General features: G+C 46.2%; 1 protein-coding gene across 1 annotated transcript; it reads left to right on the top strand.

Annotated features, from left to right (window-relative positions):
* The first annotated feature begins 1,669 nt into the window (after window positions 1-1,669).
* On the top strand, window positions 1,670-27,574 carry LOC149852189 (CDC42 small effector protein 2-A-like). Its single transcript, XM_090028879.1, has 4 exons — window positions 1,670-1,899; window positions 5,817-5,918; window positions 6,345-6,451; window positions 26,996-27,574. The coding sequence occupies exons 1-3, from the start codon at window positions 1,846-1,848 to the stop codon at window positions 6,417-6,419; spliced, it is 231 nt and encodes a 76-aa protein (XP_089885005.1). The 5' UTR covers window positions 1,670-1,845; the 3' UTR covers window positions 6,420-6,451; window positions 26,996-27,574.
* Window positions 27,575-27,791: the final 217 nt, after the last annotated feature.

The raw sequence follows: 27,791 nt of genomic DNA, 5'->3' as shown, positions 1-27,791 counted from the left end.
GAGGATTTGCAACAAATGCTTTGTTGCAAACAATCTCTTTAATACAATCATTAAATCTGAGATAAATTTAAATTGTAGAAAAACCTTAACCACTTGTACCAGTTTAAGAAAGGTCATCCTGTAGGCACGCATATGTAGTCTACACCAAGTAGATGCATAGCCCCTATTGGGGATTTAGTGTCTTAAGAGCCTAGTGAGTAGATTCTTGCCATCTTCACATTTTTCTGGGACATGTGGGCCTGTCATAGGAGGGTGGTCAAAATGGTAATTAAGTCAGATAATATATTGTATCCAAGCATCCAAGGTAAAATTTTAATTCTGTAAAAGTGTACAATGGAGGATACTAAAGGTTAATAGAAATATAAGATGGGGCTGTAAAAATAAATGGCAGATCATTCCAATAGAAAAATATATCAAATATACAAGAAGAAGTGGCAAATGGGAGGAATAATATGAAGGTGAAAGAGATAAATGTGATAATTGGGTAATTGAAGGATTATATAAGGAAGATGTAATGGATGATTCTTACTTTATTCTTTGATGAAAGCTTCTGGGTTGGTGTGGTAGGTATGAGTTTGAAGCTATGTGTGAACTTATTTTTAATCACATCTCTTAGTAATTTAAGAAGTGGCTCTCATTTTTCTGATCTATGTAACCAAATGGCAGGTGCTATTATGTGGATTATGTCACTCTATATTGGATTTAAGAGGACAAGGGAATGGTTATAATAAAACAGCTGTTGTTATGGAATGACTAGAAGTAGATTATACTATGTATTTAAAAGCTTTTATTCTTCAATTAATTATTTTGCCTGTGGGCCTAGTTCATTACTGCTGTACTTAGTTTTATCTATTCCAGTAAACCTGAGTCTGCTAATCTCTTTTTTGTGTCCCAGGGAAAAAAATATATATATATAAGGCATGAAGGGTTTGTTGTTTTTTTTTTTTTTCCTGATCTCAGAGCTAGCTGAGAGATTTCTATTTTTCTGAGACATGAAGCTTGTAGAAAGCAAAAATACTATTTGCTTAACTTAAGAAATAGGCCACTTTCTTGTAATAGTCTGTACAACCTTCTTAAGAGGCTTTTCAAGCACTTAATATCTAAAGGGTATAGTAATAGGGGCTTACTTTAGGGTAGACCACAGCATAGGATGGTGTGGTGGGGGTGCATGTGCCCATCCGATGGGGCTGGTGCCTCCTTCCCCTGACGGCTGACACTGATGTTGTTGGCAGGGCTGGTGCCCCCTCGGCAGGGCTGCTACCATTAGCAGCTTCTGTGGGTGCCCACCCAGATTCAGGAGGCACCAATCCATTTGTGGTTGTTGTAGATTAGTACTTACAAAAGTATCTTGAACACTGCTTAAAGCAGGCTTATAAATTCTAATCTTGGAAACCCAGTGTAGTTTTGATATAGAAACTAGCTTGTGGTCTCAGCTCCAGGGAAAAATATATAACCCGTCTTCAAATATATAATCCTTCTATAACAGCATTAATTGTAATCTAACAACCTCTTTAGAAATTTATAATTAGAAATTTTTCTTATAGTCTTACTTTAAATCTATTGCAAATTTCAGTAGTTCAGTAAGTGCTGGAGAACAATATAGTTTGATTTAAGCTTACATCAGTAAAAATAAATACAGTATAAAAACTTCTCTTCACAGATGTAATTCCAAGACACTTCTCTCCTGGTATGATTATTGACTAATGCAGTTCCTTTTTAAACTGCTTTTAGGAACCAGCTTTTAAGCAGAAGTAGCCTCTTAGACCCGGTGTTGCTTTGATGTGGCAAAACCAAAAAGCTAACGAGACATAATCAACTTGCATCGGAAACCTACTGGACAATACAATGGCTGAGTTTTTTATTTGTTTCAACTGGTGCAGTAGTGAAGAGCCCCAGTCAGTAAGTAGAAGGATGAACCTGATCTTGAATTAGATTTGATTTACCAAAGGAGTGAACTTTTGTCCATGTATGGCCTTAAGCTTTGTAAGTAGCTACACTAAAGAAGCAGAAATATTCTGGTGCTGAATTTTTCTCTCTGAAGAAGAGGAAGGAATATAGTTGGTGAAACAGGACATGAGTATATTACCCAAGTAATCCTGAATGACCTTTTTGCAAAATGTGATGGATGTCACAATACTTAAAGTCAAATGCATTAGGGGAGTTCTTGTGAAGCACTGCTTTTTAAGAGCAGATGAGATCGCTGGAACCCTTGACATGGAACAGATGTATGCAGACAGGTTCACCCTGTTAGCCTGCAAACCAGTGTGAGACTCCAATGGCAGGACTTAGCAAATGTGCATTGGTTATTTGGGATGATACATCCATACCTGTTTTGTTGTCAGTAAATTTTATCCCAGGTCTCATTAAACCTGTTTCCAAGTGGGTTTGTTAACGCATGTTAAAAAGCCAGAGGATTTGCAACAAATATTTTGTCGCAAACAATCTCTTTAATACAATCATTAAATCTGAGAAATTTTAAATTGTAGAGAAACCTTAACCACCTGTACCAGTTTATGAAAGGTCATCCTGTAGGCATGCATATATAGTCTACATCAAGAAGATGCATGGCCCCTACTGGGCATTAAGTGTCTTAAGAGCCTAGTGAGTGGATTCTTGCAATCTTCACATTTTTCTGGGACATGTGGGCCTGTCATAGGAGGGTGGACATGGAACAGATGCAAGTGTCTGCTGCCCATTAATAGACAATAGGAGAGAAGAAAGAAATGGGTTCTTTGAGGGAAGGGATCACTTATCCTTAATATAATTAGCTCTTTTGCTATAGTTGGAAGCTTTGTTCCTTAGAATGGCTAGGAGTAAATACAGTACTGTATTTTGGGAAGGGTTTACTTTTTATATTATAGTAAACTCTGCACCAGCATTTAGACATGGGAAAACAACTATGCAATTCTTATCATGTCTCTCTGTCTTTAATTAGTTCTAGCCTGTGTGCACTTAAAGGAGTCACAAAGTTTTAACAGCTGATTAAACTGAAGACCAAGACACTGCACTTTTAGCTTTATAGTTAAGGCTGTAAACTTAATGTGAGCCTATTCAAGCTGCCTTTTCTGTTGCTATTAGACCCCCTGCAAGCCAAATTTTGCCTACATTGAATGCCTGAACCTACATGGTTTTCAATAGATTTTGGATTTGCAATTATATTTCTTCTGGGAAGAGGGGAGACTAGCCAGGCCATCCTCTGGTGGCTCATCCATTATCCTGTAGTAACTATGGATTGTTTACCATAAAGTGGCTTGTCTCGAGCCATTGTGGCCTGCCTGCCTGCCTTCCTTATTTTTCTCACATTTAGTGTTAAAGTAATATATTCACACTGTAAATATTGTGTAAACCTGTTCCTTAGTACTGGGTGAAAGGCAAACGGAAGTATGACAGAAACCATGTGGGAGTGTCTGTCCTCATGAGTAGATCTAGTATTTGAAAAAGGGGGTGCAGATGATCTGGTGCATCAGCCCATATAACATACACTTTTTCTGCAGTTAGGAAATAGTATGTTTTACTAATAGGTTTGGGGCCTAGGGCTATATTTATTTTATTTTAAAATTGAAGCAAAAGCAAGTGCAACTTTATTGGCGTGTGTGTGTGTCTGTATGCACATGAACACACATTCCAATAATATATGAATCTGAAAGCTGTACATTTAAACTTTAATGGCTACGGGATTAATGAAAAAGTGTGTGTGTGTGTTACACTTTCATTAATCCCGTAGCCATTAAAGTTTAAATGTACAGCTTTCAGATTCATAAAACAGCCTAGCTTTCCTGAGAACCTTAGCAGTGCATCCAGCATTGCACTGAACATTATTTCCACACCTCAGTTAGTGTTTCTAGCTAGAGTTAAAAACAGTCTGCAGGGCTTTGAAATAGGAGCTACATTACCAGGAGCAGCTATCAAACAGCAGAAGTGCTGAAAAAGCATAGTGTGATTAGTGGAACATCAAGACTATTAAAAAGAGTAGAGGGTTGTTAACACTCCTGTGGAAAGAAGTGTTGAGAAGAAATGGGTAAAGTTTATGAGCCATAAAGACGATTGAGTCTCTCCCTGCTTCCTGAATACAAATGCTGCTGCTGCTGCTGCTTGTTGCTGGCAGCTGGTTTAAGACTTTTGGTGGACCAGGAATCAAAAGGGGTTAACTGTACCACTGCACCCCACTCCACACCTGAATCTGTCCCTGCCTATCCATATAGGTTTTTTCTAACTGTGGTCTTTGTTTTACTTGACATAAAAGCAGCTTTCTTGCATTAAAGAGAACTTTTAGTTATTCTGGTCAAATCAACTCATGACAAATGGAAACTAATGCTTTTGAGTGACTTGGTATATCCTGCTCTAAACTATGTTGTGTTGCTACCAGGAGTCCCTAAAATGGCAGTGTTGCGTTGAGGATGGGCCCTTTTTTATTTGACTAGGTTCTAGTTACCTTGTTAGTTTTTACTAGGCCTGTGCGAGTCATCAGTGATCCAATCCAGCTTTGGATCCTACCACTCCGGATGTCCATGATCCAATCTGGAGCTCCGGACTGGGTTTCTGCCTCAATCCAGCCGAAGCAGCTCTGAAGCTTCGGAGCCATCTCGGAGATGAGGACATAAGGTATAATGGGGAATCCAATATCTATGGACAAGAAAACCAAGCATAGTTAACGTGGATGAAACTTGCAGGGGTGGTAGCCTCTGTTGAGAGCATGAAACCTGCCAAGCTTCAAGAAGATCGGTGCAGGGGTTTGGGAGGATCTGTACCCCAAATTCTTGAAAGCCAAACTCCTGTCATGTCTATGTTGCAATGTGGGGGGAGTGGGGAGTCAAAACTGCAGGGGTGGCAGCTCTTACTGAGGCCACAAAGCCTACCAAGCTTCAAGGAGATGGGCACAGGGCTTTGGAGGACACTGCACCTCAAGCAGTGGGCAAGCAAAACGCATGCCATGTGTTCAGGTGCAGCAGGGTGACAGCTGCAGGGATGGTGGCCCCTGCTGTGATGCCTGCCAGCTGTCAGAGATCAGTGCAGGGGGGCTCTGGGGCCCTGCACCCCTAGCTGCTGACAGACAAAACTGGTGCCAAGACTGTGTCCATCTTGTGGCTGTTGATTGTCTGTATTGATTCTTTTGTCTCCTTAGCCTGGTTTTGTAGGTGTTGATTGAGGCTTGTTAAGCCATTATGTAGTAGCTAGGTCCTGTGTAATTGAGCTGGTCCCTGAGTGAATTGCGATTGGTTGATTGGTAACACAGCAGCTTAGCAGCCAGGCCTGCAGTAGTGTCTCCCCTCCCCACCTCAAGAGAGACACTGTCAGTCCCACAAGCACCCATTTCACAAGTTTTGCTTGTCTTCCAAACCCCCCTACACTGATCTTCTTGAAACTTGGCAGGCTTTGTGGCCTCCAATAAGAGCTACCAGCCCTGCAGTTTTGACGCCACCCCTCCCCCCTGTGTTGCTTTCAAGAATCTGGGGTGCTGTCCCCCCCCCCCCCCCCCCCCAAGCCCCTGCACCGATCTTCTTGGAACTTGGCAGGCTTCATCCTCTCTCTGCAGAGTCTACCACTCCTGAAAATTTAATCCAAATCAGACAAAATGACAAAGCTGTAGATATTTTATTGTTTCCCCATTATACCCTAGGGCTGAGTCTCCAAGGAAGCTCCGAACCCTTTCGGGAAGCCTATCGAAGCCAGCACTTCAACCCGAATGTGCTCATTCAGACCCCGAAGCTTCTCCAGATCCATAGCTCTATCCAAAGCCTCGCACAGCCCTAGTTTTTACATTTTAAAATTTTATTTTTTTCGTGGATAAGAATTTACTATTGTTTTTCTTCTGATAGAAGAGGCGTCGGAGACTAGACCGGAGTATGATAGGAGAACCAATGAACTTTGTGCACACGGCTCATGTTGGAACAAGAGAAATGATTAATGGTTTAGCATCTGTAAGTACGTGATCAGTACGATATGTGGACTTTCTGCTTTCTGTGTGTATGTATATACACAAGATTTGTCTTGATTTAGTTTCAAGATACTTGTATAGTACTTTTCTTCCAAAATGCCAGACAAATACTTCAGTCTGTTTGGTCTAAGCACATAGTTAGATAGTTTAGAGGTTGTAACAAGGCACACCTTGAAAGGAAAATCTCATCAGTGTAAATTAAGAGTGGCTCTACTGAAGAAACTTCTCAAGTTTCTAGTTGCTACTGATTATAATTGTGGAAAAGCATATAATTTACCTGTTGGGTTTAAAGTTAGAAATGTTTTCTCTGCCTCTTCAAATTAACACTTACCCTTGTTTTGACAATGGGATGCTTTGTAAAACATCCTGTTCAAATAATAGGAACTTAATAGAATGCATTTATTTCTAGGCTGGGTCAGTTCAGGACTATATGAAGTCTAAAGGCGGCTATGCAAATGATAATTCTACAAATGCACAGCTATAGAAAAAATGAAAGAGGCTGAAGCACCTGTGCTGGTAGGTATACTCTGTCTTATGACAATCTCCTAAATGTTAGTAATAGAATTGGAACAGAGCTTGTCAAAAGGATCTAGGAACTGGTTGTGGGTGAGGGGTAACCTCTTTAATTGTATGAAGGTTAATGCAAGCTTAGCATTCTTTTTAGTTTTTATACTAGGATCTTAATTTTAGAAACAGTTTTACATACTATCTGAAGTGGTGGTGGTACAGTAGCACTAACCATGGGCTAGCCTTGACACTGCAGTCTTTCCAACTGGAAGACCCAAGGAGCTTCCTGTATCTACTGTACAGGATGAGAATCGTAGGTATAAGCTGTTGCCAAGCAAAATTGTCTTGACTACTTCTTCTTTGTGTTTGTTTTTGTGTTTTTACAGAAATCCTGAAAATCTGTATTGCTAGAAGGCCTCACTTGTTTGCACTGATATTGCAGCATAAACTGTACTTCCCCAGTAGCATGTTTGTAGTTCTGTACTATTTCTCTAACCTAGCTCTTCAGGTGTTTCACAGTCTAAATCACTGGTCTTTCCTGGAACTGTTGGTGTTGACTTTTCATTTTACAGACAAGCATTTGTCTTCCAATATCATTGATTTTTTTTTTTTTTTTTTTTTACCTGTTTTGAAAAAAGGCTAGTGAAGCTTCAATGGCACTGCAAGGCTTTTATGATGGTTACCTAACTTAAACCAAGTCCCAGGTAAATGTGAGGGAAAGATGACTTTCCATCACTTTGCTCACTAGTACAGTTTATCACTTCCACAACTGCTGGGTAACACTGGATTGGCCTTCAGAATGCTCACAAACTGTATGATGATGCTGCACATACGTATTAAATGTACTGTATTTTAAACCCTTTTTTTTTTTTAAATGGCTTTAGTTGTTATTGTTATAGATGCTAGCCAGTCATAAGACTTGCCTCAGCCACTACTAATGGAAGCTACACCAGACTTCATGCAATAACCTGTCTGTCTGGAAGATACCTGGAAGAGGCATTTGGACCCTGTTGTTGCTCACTTTAAATGTATTAAAAGTGCTTTAATTATGTTTTTAAATGAAGTATATGACATGGCTTAAATAAAATCAAATTGGGAAGATTGATGTTAACTAATGGACATTTCTTAATACTCTTTAATTACAGTCACTATGTTTATAGTGCTGGTACCATGTGATATGCTTTGTTTCAGATTAACAACCCTATGAAGGGATAACTAAGTAAAATTACAGGGTTTTTCTCTCTTTTGGAAGACTAAGTATGGAAACTCTTTTTATTATTATGAAAGTGTCAATAGATCTTTCTTTCTTGAGATCAGGCCTCTTGAGGTTTGTGTTTTATATTTTTAGAACTGAAATTTGCCTTTTCAAAAAAAATAAATGCTTCCATATCTGCTTCCCACCCTCTTTCTTGCTTCCTAGACCCATCTGGGAAGGGAAGGGAGCAGCAAGGCCAGTGTGGATTTTATTTAAATCAAAATTATTTTAAATTATGACCCCAAAGATTAAATCCAGATTCCTTTTTCTACAAAGTGCATTCTTGTTGTTTGATATAACCTTTTATTCAAATTTAAACAGGGTCTCTCTTAGGCCTGGCAAGCCTGCTGCCAATGTTTGATTTTTAGAACCAGTGAGGGAATGGTATGGTAGAAGGGAAAACCTATGTGGAGACTATACTCAGAAACTTATCCCTCAAGGCTTCTGGAGTAGTCTGCTCAAAATATTCCTCTTTTGTTTCTACTGCCCCTCTCTCCTTGGATTTATCTCCAGACTCCCTTCCCTTGCCCAGATCTACTCCACCTCCAACAATCCTCTTTTTATTTAATTTCTTGACACTTTGCACCTTTTAGAGAGAAGTAAGGGCATGACTCTGTACACAAACTTGTATCTCTAGAGACCCAAATCCATAGTTTCAGAATTGAAACTAATTATTGCAGAGTTGCTTAATGGGACAGGCAAAATGCAGCCCACAGGCAAGCTCTGGCCATTCTATCTGACCCACAGGGCTCCTCAAAAAATTTAGAAAATGTTAATTTTTATCTGCCTCTGGCTGCCTGTCCAAAGGTAACAGGAGCCAGCAATAGTAGGACCCAGAAGGAGACAGCAGCTCTAGCAACAAGGCCTGCCTGGTCCCGCCCCCCACCCAGCCAGCCAGGAGCCCACGCATAGTCGAGGCTTTTGGCCGGGGACCCTAGGGCTGTTCCCACTTTCCCTCTGCTGGAGAGGGAAATTCAGATAAGTGTGGGGAGACGGGGGGACTGCAAGTGGTGTTTGTTTGTTTGTTTGTTTTGTTTTTCCTCCCCCCCCCCCCCTTGGGGCTGGGCTAGCTCCTGCAGTCCGAATGCTGCAGCGGAGAACCATGTGGTGCTGGAGTGGCAGACCCAGGGGAGGAAGGAAAGCAGCAGCCAGAAAAGCAGTGAAAGTGGCAGCAGGTTGTGGGGGAGAAGGGGTAGTGAGCAGGAATGCAGGGCCTGCGCTGGTGTGGGGCCAGGGCCAGGGAGGCCTAGGGAAGGGTCGCAGGAGCATGGGGCTCAGACTGGTAAGGCTCTAGGTAGCCAGGATGGCTCCCCTCTCCCTGCTGATGCAGCCCAGCCTGGCTTCATAGAGGCCTTGTTGGCCCACTTTGGGCCCCTGCTGGCACTGGGCCTGGCACATGGGTGCAGGCCCTATGCTCCTTCCCAGCTGTCACTGCACTCCATGTGCCTGCTCCCTGCCACTCCCCCGCAGCTCCACCACCACATGGTTCCTGGCTACAGCACTAGGCTGCAGGACACAGCAGGAGCTGGCCTGGCCCCTGTGATTCTCAGCTGGCTCCATGCAGTGCTAGCTAGGCTAGTCCAACTCCCTGTTGTGTTCTGTGGTCTCAGCCATGCAGCTGAAACATGGTGCTGGGGGAGGAAGGGGGGAGGGGAGTGGCAGGAGAAGGGCAGTGGTGGCAGATAGAGGGGGAAGTGGCAGTGAGCAGGAGTGCAGAGCCTGGGCTTGAAGCAGCACTGGCAGGGGTTCTGCCTGTCACGTGGGGGCAGAACACACAGTGCTTTCTGTCTGTCTGCCCTCTGCCCCCCAAGCATAAGACTTCATTTTAAGCTATTATACAATCACCTCTGTATACACTACACAAATGCAGGTAAATCAGAACAAATATTTTTTGAAATCATATTAATGAATGTTGTTTGGGGTGGTTTTTTTGTGGGGGAGAGGTTTTAAAAATTGGGGGGTTGTTTTGTTTGTTTGTTTTAAATCCATCCTGAGCAGGGCAAAGTCCTCAGCTCCTCCTAACAGGGGAGTTGCCAAGTTGCACAGTCCGGGAATAGTTGTTGCTGCTTCCTTCCTCCTCCCTATCCTGCTGGGCGAGATGGGGAGGGGGTGGACAAGAATTCACTCTTGCAAGACAAACGCTTTCCTAAAGGAGACGTTCCAGGTTGAGAGCTGGAAGATCTTCCAGAAGAGGCAAAACTTTTTTTTTCACTTCTACCAAGAGAATGGTGATCCTCTTGGCAGTAATGCAGCAGTGTAACTGAGGAGATGTAACTGTCCTGGGTACCTTCAGTGTGGTGGGAAGGAAGGAGTGGGCCCAAAAATGGGGGTGACTGCAATGGCAGCTGATTGTGCCACGGAGATTAGTATAGTGACAGTTGGCACTGCCCAGATCCACCCTTGTACAAATGCCATGTTTGTATGTGATCTATGAAGATAAGATTCAATTTATCTTAAGGATAATAAATTAAACTGAACTGAATCCCAGGGTCTCATTCCAACCTGCCTGTTCACTGTCTCTAGTTAACTCATCAAGCCTTCCTCTTCTACTCTTACTTCTCAGCCCACACTGGAGCTCACAAATATCTGCTAAGAGAAAACTGATGGAATATGATATAACCCTCCGCTCTTCTCTCCCTTGCTTCATCTGATCTCTCTCGCCTCTCCAGTAATACCTGTGACCCCCAACCCAACTCCTCATCTTCCCTGTGACAACTCTCTTCTCTTCCTTTCTCTTATTCTTTAGGAACCTCTCCTTTTAGCTCTTGTCCTCAAAATGCAATCCTACTCTGAATTCCCTGTCTCTTAAAGAAACACCGCCTCCCTTTCCCCTCCCTGAACATTGAACACAGTGTTTATAGCTGCTGGAGGGTCTCCAAAACAGGAATGGCCCTTTTACATTCTAATGAAACTACATTTATCATGGTATCAAACGACCTTTTCTTAGCCAAAGATCAAAACTAGTACTATCTTCCTCCCCCTCAACCCATCAACTACTTTGACACAGATGGCTGTGCTTTTCTGGGAATCTTGGCTTCCTTGAGATTCTGTGACTGTCCTCCATTGGCTTTTGCCTTACCTTTTTTGTCCTTTAAAAGGATCCTCCTCCTCCTTCCAGCAGATGAGATTCCACAGAGTGCTACTCTTCTTTTCCTTTCTCCTCTTCTGACCAGCCTCCCCTGAAAACAAATTCAACCTCCATTTCTGAGGATGAAACTTCAATCTAGACTAAAATTTTGACCTTTCACCTGACCCTGCCTGGTTGATGTCCCACCAGTGGCTTATTAGCTCTTTTAGCTATGTTGAGCTGAATCTCTGTTTTCCCCATATTTATCTTAATTACAATAGACATTACCACCAGCTGCCACTTCTGTCAGTTTTATCACCTAGGCATCCTCCTGCTAGGTTCTCATACCCATTCTGTCTATATTTTGTAGACTCCTTCAGTGTAATCTTGTGCACATCTGTAAGATAGAATAGATCATAACTAAAACTCTTGCCCAAGCTCTCAGTCTGTCCTTTTCTCTTGGATTGGATTGGTGTTCCTATGCCAAAGCTGTAAACATAACCCTTTGCTTTGCCCTCCTCAACAAGTTTTCCCTTTCTGCTGTTAGTCTCAACCAAATTCTCTCTTCTTTCAAGGCCCTTCACAAGGTATGCATGCCCTAGCTAACATCTCAGTAAGAGAGATTCAATTCTGCCTTGGAATGGCTCATCGTATCAGCCTTCATTGCCCATTGCTCAAATTATCAAGGGACCTTCTTTGTGCTTTCTCCCATTTGTCCATTGCGCTTGGGAAGCTTCTCAGCCTCTTGTGGATACTTGCACTTGATGGTGGTCTACAAGCCAAATTCCCTGCCCTTTTCCAAATCCTGTTGTCATTAGGGCTGTGTGAAGCTTTGGTCCCTGATTTCAATCTGGTCCAATTCAGTGGCTGAATCTCCAAATTGAATTGGAGGACCCTTTAATCTCTCCAAATTGAATCATAACCCTCTGAACTGATTCAGAGATTTGACACAGATGCAGCTTTAGATGTTTTTTCTACCTACCTCTAGGGCAGGGAGGCACAGGAAATGCAATCTGGAGAAGGGAGAGGGAAGCCAGGGACCTTGGCGGCAGTGGCGGCTGCTGCTGCAATTGAAACAATGTGGGAAGGGGGGGCTGGGGGCTGCAACCTAAACTCTCGTGGGCTGCCAGTTCAACAGCTTTAAATTAGCCTTATCCTGCAATGGATATTTCTTTTATCTTGAGTGTCTAAATTGTCTTCCTAAGTGAGTACAAATATCTAGTTAGGGAACAGAAATCCTAAGGCTGTTCCTAAGATGCTTTACATTCTCATTCATATAGTTGTTACAGATTTGTCTCATCTACACTTAACAAACTCCTATTTTATGTTCATAAAAGACAGAAACAAGTATTTCTCAGGTTTAAGCGTAGCAAACAGGATCTTCAACAAACCTAGGGCTATTGGGCTGCTTGCAGCTTTTGCTTCAGGAGAGTGTGAGGGATACAATTTCAGTCATAAGCAGCTGAGGTATCGGCTTTCCAGCTACAGCCAACATCTGTAATTGGCCAGCTACACGCAATTCCTATAAAAGCAAATTACAGTGAAATGGCTGTAGGTAGCTCTACAAACTGAGTGAGGAAGGGCTCGTATTTAGTGTTAGAAATGGGTGACTAAAAAAACGGTTACTTTACTCTTACTGATGTCAAGGATATGAAGTTAGGCCAGTGTTTGGAAAATGCACCCTGTGTACTTTAACCTGTGTGATATTCATAATTATATATAGTGACTTCAGATTAATTTTCTAATTTAAATCCTCTGTTGCTGTAAGAAAAGACTATTTGAGCTAATCTGGTAAATGATCCTTTAGGATGAAAGTGGCTAACCTGTGACGGGGGATGGGGGGACTACTGCCACTGCTGGCCTGCTGAGCGACCCTTGCAAAGCCAGCAGACCAAGGCACTTAAGGGAGCCCACCCCTGCCCCAGCCCTGGCACCATCTGTGGACAAGGCAAGAGCCCCCAAGGGCACACTTGCCTGCCTGTACACTAATGCCAGGAGCCTGGGTAACAAGCAGGACGAGCTCGTCCTCCTGCTCAGTGCAAAGAATTATGACGTCATTGGGATAACAGAGACCTGGTGGGACTCCACCCATGACTGGACCACGGGTATAGAGGGCTATACCCTGTACAGGAGGGATCGTGTTGACAAAAGGGGCAGGGGTGTAGCTCTCTATGTGAAGGAAAGCTACATGTCCCTGCAACCTGATGTTGGCGACCGGCATGGATAGCTAGAGACCCTCTGGGTAAAAATTCGTGGGGAATCCGGCACAGGCGACACAACGGTGGGAGTCCACTACAGACCTCCCACTCAAAGTCCCGAGCTTGACCAGGAGTTCGCCCGGAAACTGACTGAGGCCGCTTGCTCCAGGACCTTGGTTGTCATGGGTGACTTCAATTACCCGGACATCTCGTGGGAAGATCACTCAGCAAAATCTGAGCGGTCGCAAAGCTTTCTCTCGTGTGTGGATGACCTCTACCTGACTCAAGAAGTCTATGGGCCAACGAGAGGCAAAGTGCTGCTCGACCTGGTACTGGCTGTGGGGGATGACCTAATTGGTGACCTAATGATCGATGGGAAGCTGAGTGACAGCGACCACGAGCTGATCACCTTCACCATCCACCATAAAGCTGGCAAGTCAGTCAGCAACACAGAAGTCCTTGTCTTCAGAAAAGCCGACTTTGACAAGCTCAGGAGGCTTGTCAGTCAGGCCCTCAGGGACCATGACCCCAGGGAGATGGGAGTTCAAGAAGAGTGGTCGCTTCTCAAGGAAGCGATCCTCAATGCACAAGCTAAATCTATTCCATCACGGAGGGAAGGCAGCAAGAAGGCACAGCAGCCCCCCTGGCTCTCCAGGGACCTAGCGGACCTACTGTGGCTAAAAAGGAAAGCCTACAAAGGATGGAGGACGGGATTCACCTCCAAGGAGGATTATTCTGCGCTGGTCCAGTCCTGCAGGGAGCAAACCAGGAAAGCCAAGGCTGTAACTGAACTCCAACTAGCTTCAAGCATCAAGGACAACAAAAAGTCCTTTTTCAGATATATGGGGAGCCGGAGGAAAAGCAAGGGCAACGTTGGACCCCTGCTAAACCAGATGGGGCAACTGACAACTGACGCCCAGGAAAAAGCCAGCCTATTAAATAGGTACTTTGCGTCAGTCTTTCATCAGTCCCATGGGACGCCCATGCCTGCTATGGGACAGGGAGATCTGGGTGATGGGGATCCCCTACCCTCCATAAATGCTGACCTTGTGAAGAAACACCTTGAGAAGCTGGATACCTTCAAGTCAGCCGGCCCTGACAGTCTGCACCCCAGGGTACTCAAGGAGCTGGCAAGCATCATAGCCCAGCCCCTGGCACGGATCTTTGAAAACTCCTGGCACTCTGTAGTGCCCAAAGACTGGAAGAAGGCCAATGTGGTGCTGATCTTCAAGAAAGGGAGGAGAGTGGATTCGGCTAACTACAGGCCCATTAGCCTGACTTCTATCCTGGGGAAGATCTTAGAAAAGTTTATTAAGGAGGCCATCCTTGAGGGAGTGGCCCAGGCTAACATCCTAAGGGATAGCCAGCACGGGTTTGTTGCAGGTAGGCTTTGCTTGACCAATCTCACTTCCTTCTATGACCAGGTGACCTATCACCTGGATGAGGGAGAAGAGATTGATGTCATATATCTTGACTTCAAAAAAGCTTTTGATCTGGTATCCCATGATCACCTCTTGGCCAAACTGCCCAGTTGTGGCCTTGGCTCCACCACGATCCACTGGCTGGGAAACTGGCTCTGTGGTCGGACCCAGAGGGTTGTAATCGATGGCAGTCACTCATCGTGGTGCCCTGTGACCAGTGGGGTCCCTCAAGGCTCTGTCCTTGGACCCATACTGTTCAACATCTTCATTAACGATGTGGACATCGGAGTCAGGAGTGGACTGGCCAAGTTCGCCGATGACACCAAACTTTGGGGCAAAGCATCCACGCCAGAAGATAGGCGGGTGATCCAGGCTGACCTGGACAAGCTCAGCAAATGGGCGGACGAGAACCTGATGGTGTTTAACACCAAAAAATGCAAGGTTCTCCACCTTGGGAGGAAAAACCTGCAGCATCCTTATAGGCTCGGCAGTGCTAGATTGGATAGCACTACAGAAGAAAGAGACTTGGGGGTCATCATTGACCACAAGATGAACATGAGCCTGCAATGCGATGCTGCGGCTAGTAAAGCGACCAAAATGCTGGCGTGCATCCATAGATGCTTCTCGAGCAAATCCCGGGATGCCATTCTCCCCTTGTAGTCAGCCTTGGTGAGGCCGCAGCTGAAGTACTGCGTCCAGTTTTGGGCTCCACAATTCAAAAAGGATGTGGAGAAGCTTGAGAGAGTCCAGAGGAGAGCCACGCGCATGATCAGAGCTCGGGAAAACAGATCTTACGATGATAGGCTGAGAGACATGGGACTCTTTAGCCTGGAAAAGTGCAGGCTCAGGGGTGATCTGATGGCCACCTATAAGTTTTTATCAGGGGTGACCACCAGTATCTGGGGGAATGTTTGTTCACCAGAGCACCCCAAGGGATGACGAGGTCGAACGGTCACAAACTCCTGCAAGACCATTTCAGGCTGGACATAAGGAAGAATTTCTTTACTGTCCGAGCCCCCAAGGTCTGGAACAGTCTGCCAGCGGAGGTGGTTCAAGCGCCTACATTGAACACCTTCAAGAGTAAATTGGATGCTTATCTTGCTGGGATCCTATGACCCCAGCTGACTTCCTGCCCTTTGGGCAGGGGGCTGGACTCGATGATCTCCCGAGGTCCCTTCCAGCCCTGATGTCTATGAAATCTATGAAGTGCCATAAGTAGCATAGGTAGCCTCTGTCATGCATATGGCAGATTGCGGAGGGGACAGGCAGCACAGTAGCAGATGCAGCAGAGAGTTGGGCAGAGAAAGAAGATCAAAGTGGCATTCAGGGAGGGTGAGGCTATTTTGTGGTCACCTGCCGGAAAGGTTGGGCTTCACTGATTTAGGGTATAGTTATCCCTGGACCAGTAGAACAAGTAATGCACGTCATGCTTTGCTTTCCTAGTCGACCCTAGTTTTCTGTGTTGGAGACCTGGTTTGGGGTTTTTTAAAGAAAAGTTTCTAAGAGAACGTGAGGGAAATCTTAACAATTCTATTCACTTTTCACATACAAGAGAGGCTAGCAAAAACCTTACATCCTATGCAGATTAGATGGCTTACGTGAAATGGCATCTCAGTGTAATAAATTCATTTGTGTAAACACTTGAACTCTGATTTTTATTTATTTATTTTTTGTGGGGGGTTGCCATTCTCTATAGTGAGAGTCTATTGGTCAGGTAATAGTTTCATAGTTTCTAGGGTTGGAAGGGACCTGAGTAGATCATCTAGTTCGACCCCCTGCCATGGCAGGAAAGAGTACTGGGGTCAAACAACCCCAGCAAGGTGTACATCTAGCCTCCTCTTAAAGACCCCCAGGCTAGGAGCCAATACCACTTCTTTTGGAAGTTGGTTCCAGATCCTAGCCACCTTGACCATGAAGTAGTGCCTCCTAATATCTAGCCTAAATCTACCCTCTGCCAGCTTGTGACCATTATTTCTAGTCACTCCTGGTAGTGCTCGGGGGAACAGTGACTCCCCCAATGCCTGCTGGTCCCCTCTGACTAGTTTGTAACAGGCCACAAGATCCCCCCTCAGCCTTCTCTTTTGGAGGCTGAACAGGTTCAGGTCCCATAGCCTCTCCTCGTAGGGCCTGCCCTGCTGCCCCTGATCATGCGGGTGGCCTCCTCTGGACCCTCTCCATGCTGTTGACATGCCTCTTGAAGTGTGGCACCCAGAACTGGACGCAGTACTCCAGCTGCGGCCTGACCAGTGTCGCACAGAGGGGGAGGATCGCCTCTTTGGACCTGCTTAAGATGCATCTGTGGATGCATGACAAGGTGCGGTTGGCCTTCCTGACTGTGCCCCCACACTGCCGGCCCATGTTCATCTTGGCATCAGTGATGACTCCAAGATCCTTTTCTGCCTCTGCACTGGTGAGAAGGGAATTCCCCAGCCTGTAGGTATAGTGCTGGTTGTTCCTCCCCAGGTGCATCACTTTGCACTTGTCAGTGTTGAATCCCATCCTATTCTTGTCCGCCCACCCCTGTAACCTGTCTAGGTCTGATTGCAGCCTATTCCTCCCTTCTAGCATGCCCACATCCCCCCCCACATCTTAGTGTTGTCACAAGATTTGAACAGGGTGCTTTTTACCCCCTTGTCCAAGTCACTGATGAAGATGTTGAACAGTGCGGGCCCGAGGACCGAGCCCTGGGGGACCCCACTGCCCACATCTCTCCAGGCTGAAAATGACCCATCCACCACCCTCTGGGTGTGGCCCTCCATCCAGTTGGTGACCCAATTTATTGTGTGGGTGTCAACACCACAGTCCCCAGTTTCTTAATGCAAACGTGGTGAGAGACAGTGTCGAAGGCCTTCCGAAAGTCCCGGGAGACTATGTCCACTGCTACCCCTGCATCTAAGGATTTGGTGACCTGGTTGTAGAAGACCACCAGGTTGGTCTGACGGGGCCTGCCCCTAATGAACCCATGTTGATTGCCCCTAAGCATACTCTCCCCTGCTGGTCCCTCGTGGACATGCGCCAGAATGATTCTCTCAAAAACCTTGCCCAGGATTGAGGTAAGACTAACCGGCCTATAGTTTCCCAGGTCCTCCTTCCTCCCCTTTTTGAAGATGGGAACCACATTGGCCCTCTTCCAGTCCTCTGGCACCACACCAGAGCACCACGAGTGGTCATAAAGCCACACCAGGGGTCCCAGAATGACCTCCGCTAATTCCCTCAGTACTCTGGGGTGGAGATCGTCTGGACCAGCTGATTTGAATATATCCAGTCCCTCCAGAAGTTCCCTAACTTGTTCCTCACTAACCCTTGGCCTAGATGTGCGTCCCCTGGGGTCTAATGGCAATATGCACTATCCTTGGACAGTAGGATTAACTAATATGACTTCTACTGAAGAGAAGCAGATATCTCCACTAGAGAGCAGTCTTTCCGTGCCTCAATCCTGCTCCATCCAGCCTCATGCTTCCTGGTTACTTTTAAACTTGGCCTGTTGAAACATAGCGAAACAACCTGATCCTGCTTTCCTTTTATAATTTGTATGGGCTCCTAGATATGTGCTGAGTGGGTACAAAATAACCAGTGTTCTGACTGCGTGGCCAGTTCTGAGAGAGCAAAATACCAATACATGTTTCTCTTTCAAAATTATATCTGGTATCTTGTATAAAAGCTTCATAATGCTCATATAACCTTTTGCTGTGCTCTGGTGAGGCATGTCAGTCTAGCTTGTGATAGGATACACTTTGACACAGAAACTGGCTTCCTTTTTTATCATAACTGCTATAGTGCTTGTCCTATGGCACAATGACAGGACATAGGAACATGGAGTAATCACATTAATTTGTATCCATTCTCATTAAGTGGAAATGTACCTTAAAAAAAACCCAAGTATAGCAAATGTTACTAATACTCGAAAATAGGTTGTACATTAGTACAGTAATTTTTTTGTGTATAAGCAGCTAGCCTGCAGCTGGAGTTGGCAGTAGAATGGTTCAAAACAGTGGTTTTCAACCTGTGGTCTGTGAGCCCCTGGGGGTCTGCAGACTGTCTAAGAGGTCCATGAAAGATTACTATGATCAATCAAAAGTATATACTCACATTTGCACCTCCATTAGACTCTTGTTGGTGGTCCACAGATGAAAAAAGGTTGAAAACCACTGCTTTATTGTTTATAATTAGTAACTTAGGAACTTTTTAGAAATATTCTGGTCTGACAGCGATCATTCAGTTCAGGTCCTTTGCTCCATTCTCTGTCTCTCAATCAAATGCAGCCAGTACTCTTTTCCAAATCTCCAACATGATTTACAGGTTGTAGCCTGTAAGTTTTGAAGGCAGTCTTTTGACTTAAGGCAGCACAACAAATTATTCCAGCGGTAAAGAGTTAACATCAAAGGTGTGAGGTCCTGAAATAGAAAGTTGGAGGCTCATTAGATTGCAGATTTCATTTCCTGCCTGAAAGGCAGAGTAACCATAAATGGAGTGGAATGTTTTTAGAGAGCAAAGCTGTTTTGTATACGCCTTGGTTCTTAATTAAGGTTAGGACTTGCTATTTAACCCTTTAGATTATCTAGGCTGTAGGATTAACTGCTAAACATCTTTAGGTTGTGCTTAATGCATAGGGATTATGGGGCTAGATATTATGGATTTAAGCATCTAATTCAAATTAAGTCCAAGATCTGGACACCAAAACCCTAGCTGAGCTGTTGTTTAACTCAGGAGGTGTCTGAAGTTTGTGAGACTAGAGACAGACATTCAAAAAGCCTGAGCCTGAATTGATTCACTCTTTGCACGTTAATCTAACCTGGCTATGATAAACCAGTTTGTAATTGTGAAGACATCCCATCTGAACTGAAGAAATGCAGGCACAGGCCTGCAGTGGCTCAGGCTAGAAGCAAGGGGGCACTAGAGCAGCCCTCCCTTCCTCAGTGCTGAGCTGAGGGCAGGGCCAGACCCAGCAGGGTGCTCTGCTTAGGGAGTTGCTCCCCTCTGCCCCTCCACCGCTACTGACCAGAGAGGGAGTCAGCAGGGAGTTGATAACAAGGCATTTAGCACCCTATCAAGAAAATAAAAGCTTCTTTCATTAGTTCAAGCTCTTCTTAAACAGTTCTTTTTCCAGGAAGGAACTGGGACATTGCCAGCTGACTTGTTGCTTAGCTCCAAAAAGCCTAACACGACACTGTCCTCTCTGCCTGAGACACACACCTCTCAGCATTAGCTAGCATACCTCCTGCTGGCTACAGTCCATGCTGTGTGCATGTGTGGAGGGAATCCCTGTTTGACCAGGGAGTGGAGGGAGGGGGAAGCCAGGCAGAGGGATAGAGCCAGTCCTGCTCTGGAGTAGATAGCCCAGCCCATGGCTGCAAAGCATCTGGGATGCTGGGGGACTTCGGTTTAAGTTAAACCGGGAAAGGATCTGGGATAGACGTTGCATTAACTGGGTTGATCCGAATCAGTTAAGTCTGATGCTACATTCAACCAGGTTTATCTCAAAGCGGTTTCAGCCATTTTCAGATTGGTTTATGTGTACTGAAACTGCTTTGTTACAGGTTTAAACCAGTTTCTGATCACTCAGACTAGGGACAGACACAAATTAGTCTAAGTATCTAAGGGCATCTGTGGCCTCTCGCCTACGGCCTGCAAGCTGTGGGCAAATGAACTGTCCTTCACTCACCACATTGTTTTACCTGAAATAAGTCAAGCCTTGGCAGACATTGAAGCTATACAAGGAGCTTGCCTCATCCCTCTGTTATAACAGTTCATACCTAAGATAAGGTATGCCTTGGTTATTCAGGTTCATGTTTTGCCTTCTGGCACTGACACACTGGGTGTTTCCAAGGTTTCCTAGCAACATGCTAAGTGGAGATTTTCTAGGAAATAGTCAGTCATAAGTAGTGAGATAATTTAACTTAACTTCCGGTAACAGAGACGTTAAAGAAGGACATTCTGGCTGCCATCCTGCAGTTTTATTGGCCAAGGACACTGTTCAGTGTATGTCTATAGAAGTGGTTGGAATAATGGATCTCTTAAAAGGGCTTATCCTGACTGGCCCAACTGGTTATAGTTTCATAGTTTCTAGTTTCTAGGGTCGGAAGGGACCTGAGTAGATCATCTAGTCTGACCCCCTGCCACGGCAGGAAAGAGCAATTATTTATACAAATACTGAAAGGCATTTTAGGTTGTAGAAACAACAAGAGTGCTGAATGCTGAGGTCATGAACAAAGGGGGGCGGGCCATGGCATAGGTGGTGGAAGGGGGGGCTAACAGGGATTAGCCCCCCCAGTGGTAGGGCTACACAGCAGCCTGGCTATGGGCTTCCGGCAGATTCAGCAGGGGTGGGGAGGGCTCGCAGAGGTGAGGGAGGGAGGGAGTGGGGCCGGGGGAGGGGCAGGTACTGCGTAGCTTGGGCAAGGTGGGACATGGGACTGAGCCATGAGCAGCTCATCCAGGGGGCATGGCTCCTGCTGTTATGCACATGCTGGGAGGCATGGGAGGAGGGGGCATGTGCCCCAATCTACTTGCAGGGCGAAGGCAGGCTGCCACTATGGGCTGGGACCGAGGTGGTCCCAGGCTCTTCCCAGTGGTGGGGTGGGGGCTGGGCCAGGCTGTGCTTGGGGCAGGTGGTGGTGGCACTGGGGGGGAATATGGGAGGGGCTGCAGCCACCCCAAAATTTGCTGTAGCTCCCCCCAACCCATCCTCCCAATGCCACTGCTGCTCACCCAAACACAGCATGAACCAGCCCCCCCAGTTGGGAAGAGCCCAGCGCAGCCCTGGTCCCAGCTTGCAGTGGCAGCCTGCCCATGCCCCACTCAGATCCGGGGGCACCCCCCAACCATGCCTCCTGGCATGCATGCAGTGGCAGGAGCTGCCGCCGCCCCCCCCCCCCCCCCCCCCCGCCGTGCTGGGCATCCCTCAGGTGAACTACTTGCAGCTATGTCCCTGGCCCCACTCCTTTCCCCCTGCCCCTTCCCCCACAGACTTATTTGTGCATGCATGCGCACTTAGCCTCCCCCTGCCCCCCAAATAATGTTTTCTTCCTCGGCCTATGAATGCAGGATGGATTTAGAAGAAGTGGTGAATGCTGGATTGCTATTCTGTGGCCAAGTGTGCTGGCCCCACCAGCCTTCCCTGGTGTGCTGGGGGCCTCCAGGAGCTGCAGCTGCAGCACTCCTGGGGCAGGGAGCCTGGCTGGCAGCTGAAGTTTGGCTCCAGCAGGCCAGGCTCTGGTTTTGGGTGGTGCACACAGCCACCATGTGTGCTGCCCCACTTCTTGGCATGGTTATGGTTTTTTTTGCAGGGGGGTTGGGTTTGTTGTTTGTCTTTTTTTTGACCCCGGGATCTCCTGGGGTCACAAAAACTACCTGCATTGCAAAGTAGCAGTGCAGGAAATGCCTGAATGTGCAGTGTGTGGCATCATAAATGGGTCTGTGGTGCCACATACTGCATGTCCGCACCCATCGGGACACACCCAGAGTGGAGAGAGAATATTCACTGGTTCTATCAGGCTTGGACCAGAGGGGCAAGTTCAGGTATACTGCTGTGGGAAGCACTGGCAGGGACCACAAGCAGGGTTTTGAAGGAAACTGATATTTAGATATTGGGACAAGCTGGGAGCTTGTTTCATGGAAATAATAACAGCCATCATGGTGTGTTAGCTAATCATCATCATGATTTGTGTACATGTGGGAACTTTCATGTTGAATATATCCTCTCCTACCATGGTATACAAAACTTATACAGAAAATGTGTTTGTACTCTCCACAGTTGTCAGATAGTGGTGGAGTGCGTGCTTTGAAAGCCAAGGGCAAGACAGTACTATATCCAAAATCATTTTGTTCCAAATATTCTTAATGATGTAAACATGATTTGTTGCCTGCTACATATACCCTGCATAACACCTGTGAAGCAAGATACAGATATTAGTATTTCCACATGGAATGGACCATGGATGACATTGGACTTCTTAGTTAATTTGGATAACTAGAGAGCTCCTCTTTAAGCAATACATTCCCTCTTTAAGGGAAATTAGGAACATACATGGATGTGAGCGTGTATTTATACATTTGGCAACTTCAATGAGTAATCAATCACTAATGCTCATGCTATTTTGTGGGGAGATACAATAGAACACACTGTACTGTTATTTCTTCCAGGGATTTAAAGTACCTGTTGCTTTGTTTTGCTCAAATGTTTGGGGGAGAGTGGACTGCTAGTATGTATGGGGCAGGGTTGCCAACTAAAAAAAAAACTTTTTTTTTTTTTTTACTGACACGTTTTTACTGATGTAAATTGAATCCCTTCTGTCAAGCCTTGGACAAAGGCCAGGTTCAAATTCTAGGGTTTTAACATCAACCCTAGCAAAAAAGTTTTAGTTTTCAGTAAAAAGTTTGCAGATGTCAGTAATAAATTATTTTTCGTGAGTTGGCAACCTTGCTCAACTGCAGCTTGACAGCAGTTCTACACTATGCTGATCTCACTTCAGGGGTCCCCTACTTACCCTGTACCCTGCTCCCCCCCCAGTCCAGCCCCCAACCTCACTCCCCAGACTTCAATCTGTTATATCTCCCCCGACTTCCAGCCTTGTAGCTCTGTCCTAGCCGTACCACTTCCTTCCCTGTCCTCCCAGTTTAGAGTGTGCTGTCCTGCATACTTTTAAGGTGAGCACTGAGCGGCCATTACAGGTAGGCAATGACTAGTACCTAGGGTGGCCATCATAGAGGACAGTCTGGTTGTCCTCTGTCCTCTATTGATACAAAACCGGATGCCTTTGTTGCAAAAATGTTGCGGTTCGTTTCTCAGGAGGCGAAGAACTCTCAAACACACACTATTAGCAATACAAAAGGTATATTTGCAAATAGGGTCAGAGTGAAGACAAAAGACCACACTCTGCCCGCGAGGAAAACTCTCAGCTGGGTTTTATCCCTTCCCTCCTGGGCACGTGTGCAGAAGCAGGAACTCTTACAACTCATTTCTGGTTCATACAAACATATATGAAATGACGTCACGTCATCCGTCGCATGTGCATTATAATTAACTACTTAAGTATGCGGGGCGGATAGGCTTATATGCATTAGCTAATTACGCATGCTTAGAAAAGCTCTCCAGGTTACCAAAAACTCAAACCCCCCCCTTTCCCAAGGACACAGTCAATTAAATCACAGCCTTTGTAGTTTACAAGAGTAGAGGCAGAGGAGTTTGAAGGTATGTGTGATTTACTGTTACAAAGAGAGAGTAAATTTAGCGAGATGTCCTTGGTGGTGTTTCTTCTTATCAGGTACGAGATACAAACTGTGCAGCTTTAACAACACTCTATTCACTATACATTTTTAATAATATTTCTATTTTAATAATATTTCTAACACCTTTGTCCTCTATTTTTCTCTACATAACGGCATCCAGTTTCATATCAATTGAGGACAGAGTAGCAGAAAACTGGAAAGGGGGAGGGGAAAAGCTGACAGTTTCCTGTAAGGCACTAAGCTGCACTTCTGCTTAAACACCAGTGGTCACTGCTTTGTTCACTTTGTCCATTGACACTTGATTCTAGCTTTATTTTGACAGTGACTTCCTTTCGCTTAATTTAAGGTTGCAAGAGGCACATGTGTATTTTTGTTAGCGTTGGAAATTACTTAGTTTCCTGTTCAGGACTAGGCCCAACCACCAGTGTTCAACTCTGCTCGGAAGCCTACCCAGTGCTGTGTGTCTTGCATGGTGGGGATTACACATCCCTGTATCTGGGTTCAAATCAGCACTCTGCCTGTGAGAATTGAAATGTATATCCTACCCCTCAGGCGAGTGCCTTAGTAGTTTAGTATCTAGTGTATCTTGGGTACATTGATCCTCCTATTCTGAATCCTTTTCCATTTCTTATGGAAGAATTAAATATTTGCTGAAGCAGAGACTGAAACCAGTCTCCTCACTCCCAGGTGAGTGCTATAACCATTAGGCATATACTTTCTCTTAGGCTTGGTATATATTTTAATTATTCTCTACAAAGTGAAAGAGCTTTAACTGAATTAAGGACCACCCACCTCAGAATACCATAGCAGTTTGTGGTTAGGATACAGCACTTCTGACAGGTGGAGATGTGGGTTCAAGTCTTCTCAGGCGGAGAAGGGATAGACAAATGATTAACGGGCTAACAGCTAAGAGAGATTCTACCTTAGCTGATAGAGAAGGGGGATTTAGCCTTTTGGTTACTCTCATATTTGAGTTAGTATGTTGGAATTAAAGCTAGTAACAAAGAGTAATCTAATACATGTTGTCACGGAGTCACATAGGTGCCCCGTGAGTGTGAGGGTGATTGGCAGAGTTGTCAATCACCCAGGCAGCTCAGGTGCCTGGTTGCCGGGGCAACCAGGTGGTCACATGGCCGGAAGGGGGCAGGGCCAGGCCTTTATAACCAGCTTAGGCCGGAGCCTGACACGCAGTTCCCTTCTGGCTGCCGCAGGAGCAGGAGCTCTGTGGCTGAGCTGAGTGGCCTGGGTTAGTGGTTGCTACTTTACCACGCTAACTGGCTGCAATGATGCAGGGAACAAGATCGCCCTGATGGAAGGTAGGATTGAGAGCCCTGGCAGGGCTTGGAGTTATCGTTAGGCGTGTGGAGCCTCTGTTTATGTTGCAGCCAGAGGGCTGGAGTTTAAGTTACAGTTTACTCCGGAGGACCGGGTGAGGCTGTAGGGGAGCGAGGAGGCCTCAGGGGAGCTCCCCAACAGCTTGGGGGTTCCCAGTGCCCAGTAGGGGCACAGTGCCCGGGGCACAATTGTCGGTGCCAGGGAGGCACGGTATTGCGCCAGGGAGGTGCGGGATGCGGGGTTACAGACCCTGGCCCATAAGGGCGGTGTAGCCCCGGAGCGGGGCAGCGACAGGGCGCGAGGCGCGCGGTGTCAGCCCTAGAGAGGGCAAGGCCCCAGAGCGGGGCAGAGACAGGGCGCGAGGCGCGCGGTGTCAGCCCAGAGTGGGCAAGGCCCCAGAGGGGGCAAGGCCCAGAAGGGCGAGGTAGCTAGAGATAGCGAGCCGGACCCAAGGGGGCGCCGAGGCTAGGGCGGCGAGAGCAAGCCGGACCCAAGGGGGCGCCGGCGATTAGCCAGGCGGCGGTGAGAGACCCAGGGCGCTGGGAAGGGGCTAGAGATTGGAGCCCGACCCAAGGAGACGCCAGGTGGGCAAGGAGCCCCGGGACCCGAGAAAGAGAACAAGGGCACCCGAGGGGTGAGGGACTACACAAACGTCACCCAGAACAGCTGCGAGGCTTGGGGCATGCTGAGGGGGAGGTTTGGAGGCACGCATTGCCCTTAAGGCGGGACGCATATCGAAACCCCATTCTAGACTAGGGACAGGACACCAATACCGTCCACTAGGGAACCGGCAGCCTCCACATTATATATATATTAACCATCAAAGTCGTGGCGGGCGAGATTCGGAGGGTGCTACGTCACCCTAACGTGACGGTAGGGGGCGCTAGGGGGTTCACGGCCGCCCCTAGACGCCGCTCCCTCACACATGTGTATAAGCTAGCTGTCTTCCAAGCTACCTATTGTTATAAATTATACACCAAAACGACTTCAAATCTGTACTCAGCGTTCATTGTTTTGGAGTATTTTTGTTAAATAATAAAAATATGACACAGAAGCTTCTCTCTTGTTTGCAACATTGTTTGATATTCATATATAAAAACCAAACTGAACATAGGTGAGTGTAAATTTGATCAGTGAGGCTTGTGGTTAATGCTCATTACAAAGCAAAAGTCCCATTTAAACCATGTCCTTTTAAAGCTAATTTCCCTATACTGAAATACTTTAAATAAGATAATGTTGTACACTCTTAATTTGCCTACATAATTAATAGCTTATTAGGGATATGTAAACTGTGTTAACCCTGAAGCTGCTCTTCTGTTCCTATACAGGTGACTGACCTAAGATATAATCTTATGCAGTCACTAAAGAGAAGAAAGAATGTGATCCTCATAAAGATAAGGGCTCAGACTCTGATCTCAGTTACAGCTGTGTGAAAGGGAGTAACTTAATTAATTTAAATTGGAATCAGTAGGATTACTCCTAGATTAACAAGACTAGAATCTGGTCTCAAATGTACACTTAACTAGTGCTGAATTGGAGCTGGTTTTAGAAATACTTTTGGGCTGATTTTTAGCACCAAATTCAACACTAAAAAATGCCAGTGTAGGTACGTGAGTACCTTTGAAGACCAGGAAGGGGGCAAAATCCAAAGGCAAAGGTTGTTTTTGTTTTGCTTTTAGCCAGACCTGAAGAAGGATGTTTTGTGCTTGAAAGCCTGTCAAACTTCTCTCCCAACTGTGCAGTTGGTTCAATAAAAGATATCACCAAAAAAACAAAAATAAAAAACCTTTTCTCACACACTTTCTGGACCCCCATGGCTACACCCAGACAGAGCCCACGGGGGGGGCAGACGTCCCCCAACCCCCTGGCCTGCGGGAGTTGCCCAGCAAGGCCGGGGGGACAGGGACTGGGGACCTCCATACCTGTCCTGCAGGCGCCTGCCTTAGGGCCCTGGAGGTGCAGGTGAGGGAGCTCCAGGAGGAGGTTAGCAGGCTAAGGGGAATCAGGGAGGCGGAGGAAGAAATCAACAGATATTTTCTTTCCCTGCAGGGTTGTACACCCAAGGATGATGCACCTCAAGAAGTCCCCTCCACTGCAGAGTGGCAGACGGTCACCTCCCAAACCAGGGCTGCTCGTAACACAGCAGTACCAGTTCCTCCAGTCCGGCTGGAGAACAGGTACGAGGCCCTGGCAACTGTGGAGGAGAAAGGAGAGGAGGACACTGGGGAGGAGGCAACTCCACGCTCTCTGCGTCCTGTGCAGGCTGAAGCAGACGAGCAGGCCAGGAGGAGAAAGCATTGCGTGATCGTCATAGGTGACTCCATCCTGAGAGGTACGGAGGGCTCCATCTGTTGCCAGGACCCCTTGGCACATGAGGTTTACTGCCTACCTGGAGCGAAGATTCAGGACATGAAAGGGATGCTCCAAACTGTGATCAAGCCCACCGATTACTACACCATGGTCCTAGTCCATGTGGGTACTAATGATGCGGCCAGGAGAAGCCCTGATCACCTGATGGAGGACTATCATGCTCTGGGATGTGTGCTAAAGGAGATGGGCGCACAGGTGGCTTTCTCTTCTATCCAACCAGTGAGTGGATGTGGAAGACAGCATGCAATGTGCATCGTGGAGACCAGCTGGCAGTTTCAGGAATGGTGTCTCGAGGCGGGCTTTGGCTTCCTCAACCATGACCGGCACATCACGACGAGAGACATGCTTGGATGGGATGGGCTCCACCTTTTCCCAAAAGGTAAGCGTGTGTTTTCTTTTAGGTTGGTGGACCTCCTCCGGCGGGCTTTAAGCTCGTCGGGGGAAGGGGAAGACATGGGTGGAGGAATCATCGGAC

This window comes from Crocodylus siamensis, chromosome 15, assembly GCF_052110815.1.
Source record: "Crocodylus siamensis isolate JL-2025a chromosome 15, ASM5211081v1, whole genome shotgun sequence".
Lineage (NCBI taxonomy): Eukaryota > Metazoa > Chordata > Crocodylia > Crocodylidae > Crocodylus > Crocodylus siamensis.
This window is presented reverse-complemented; position numbering and strand designations above follow the sequence as displayed.

Coding starts and splice junctions, on each gene's coding strand:
- LOC149852189 (XM_090028879.1), top strand. CDS start 1,846: ATGGCTGAGTTTTTTATTTGTTTCAACTGGTGCAGTAGTGAAGAGCCC. Junction 1,900..5,816: donor GTAGTGAAGAGCCCCAGTCA/GTAAGTAGAAGG, acceptor TTCTTCTGATAG/AAGAGGCGTCGGAGACTAGA. Junction 5,919..6,344: donor TGATTAATGGTTTAGCATCT/GTAAGTACGTGA, acceptor ATTTATTTCTAG/GCTGGGTCAGTTCAGGACTA.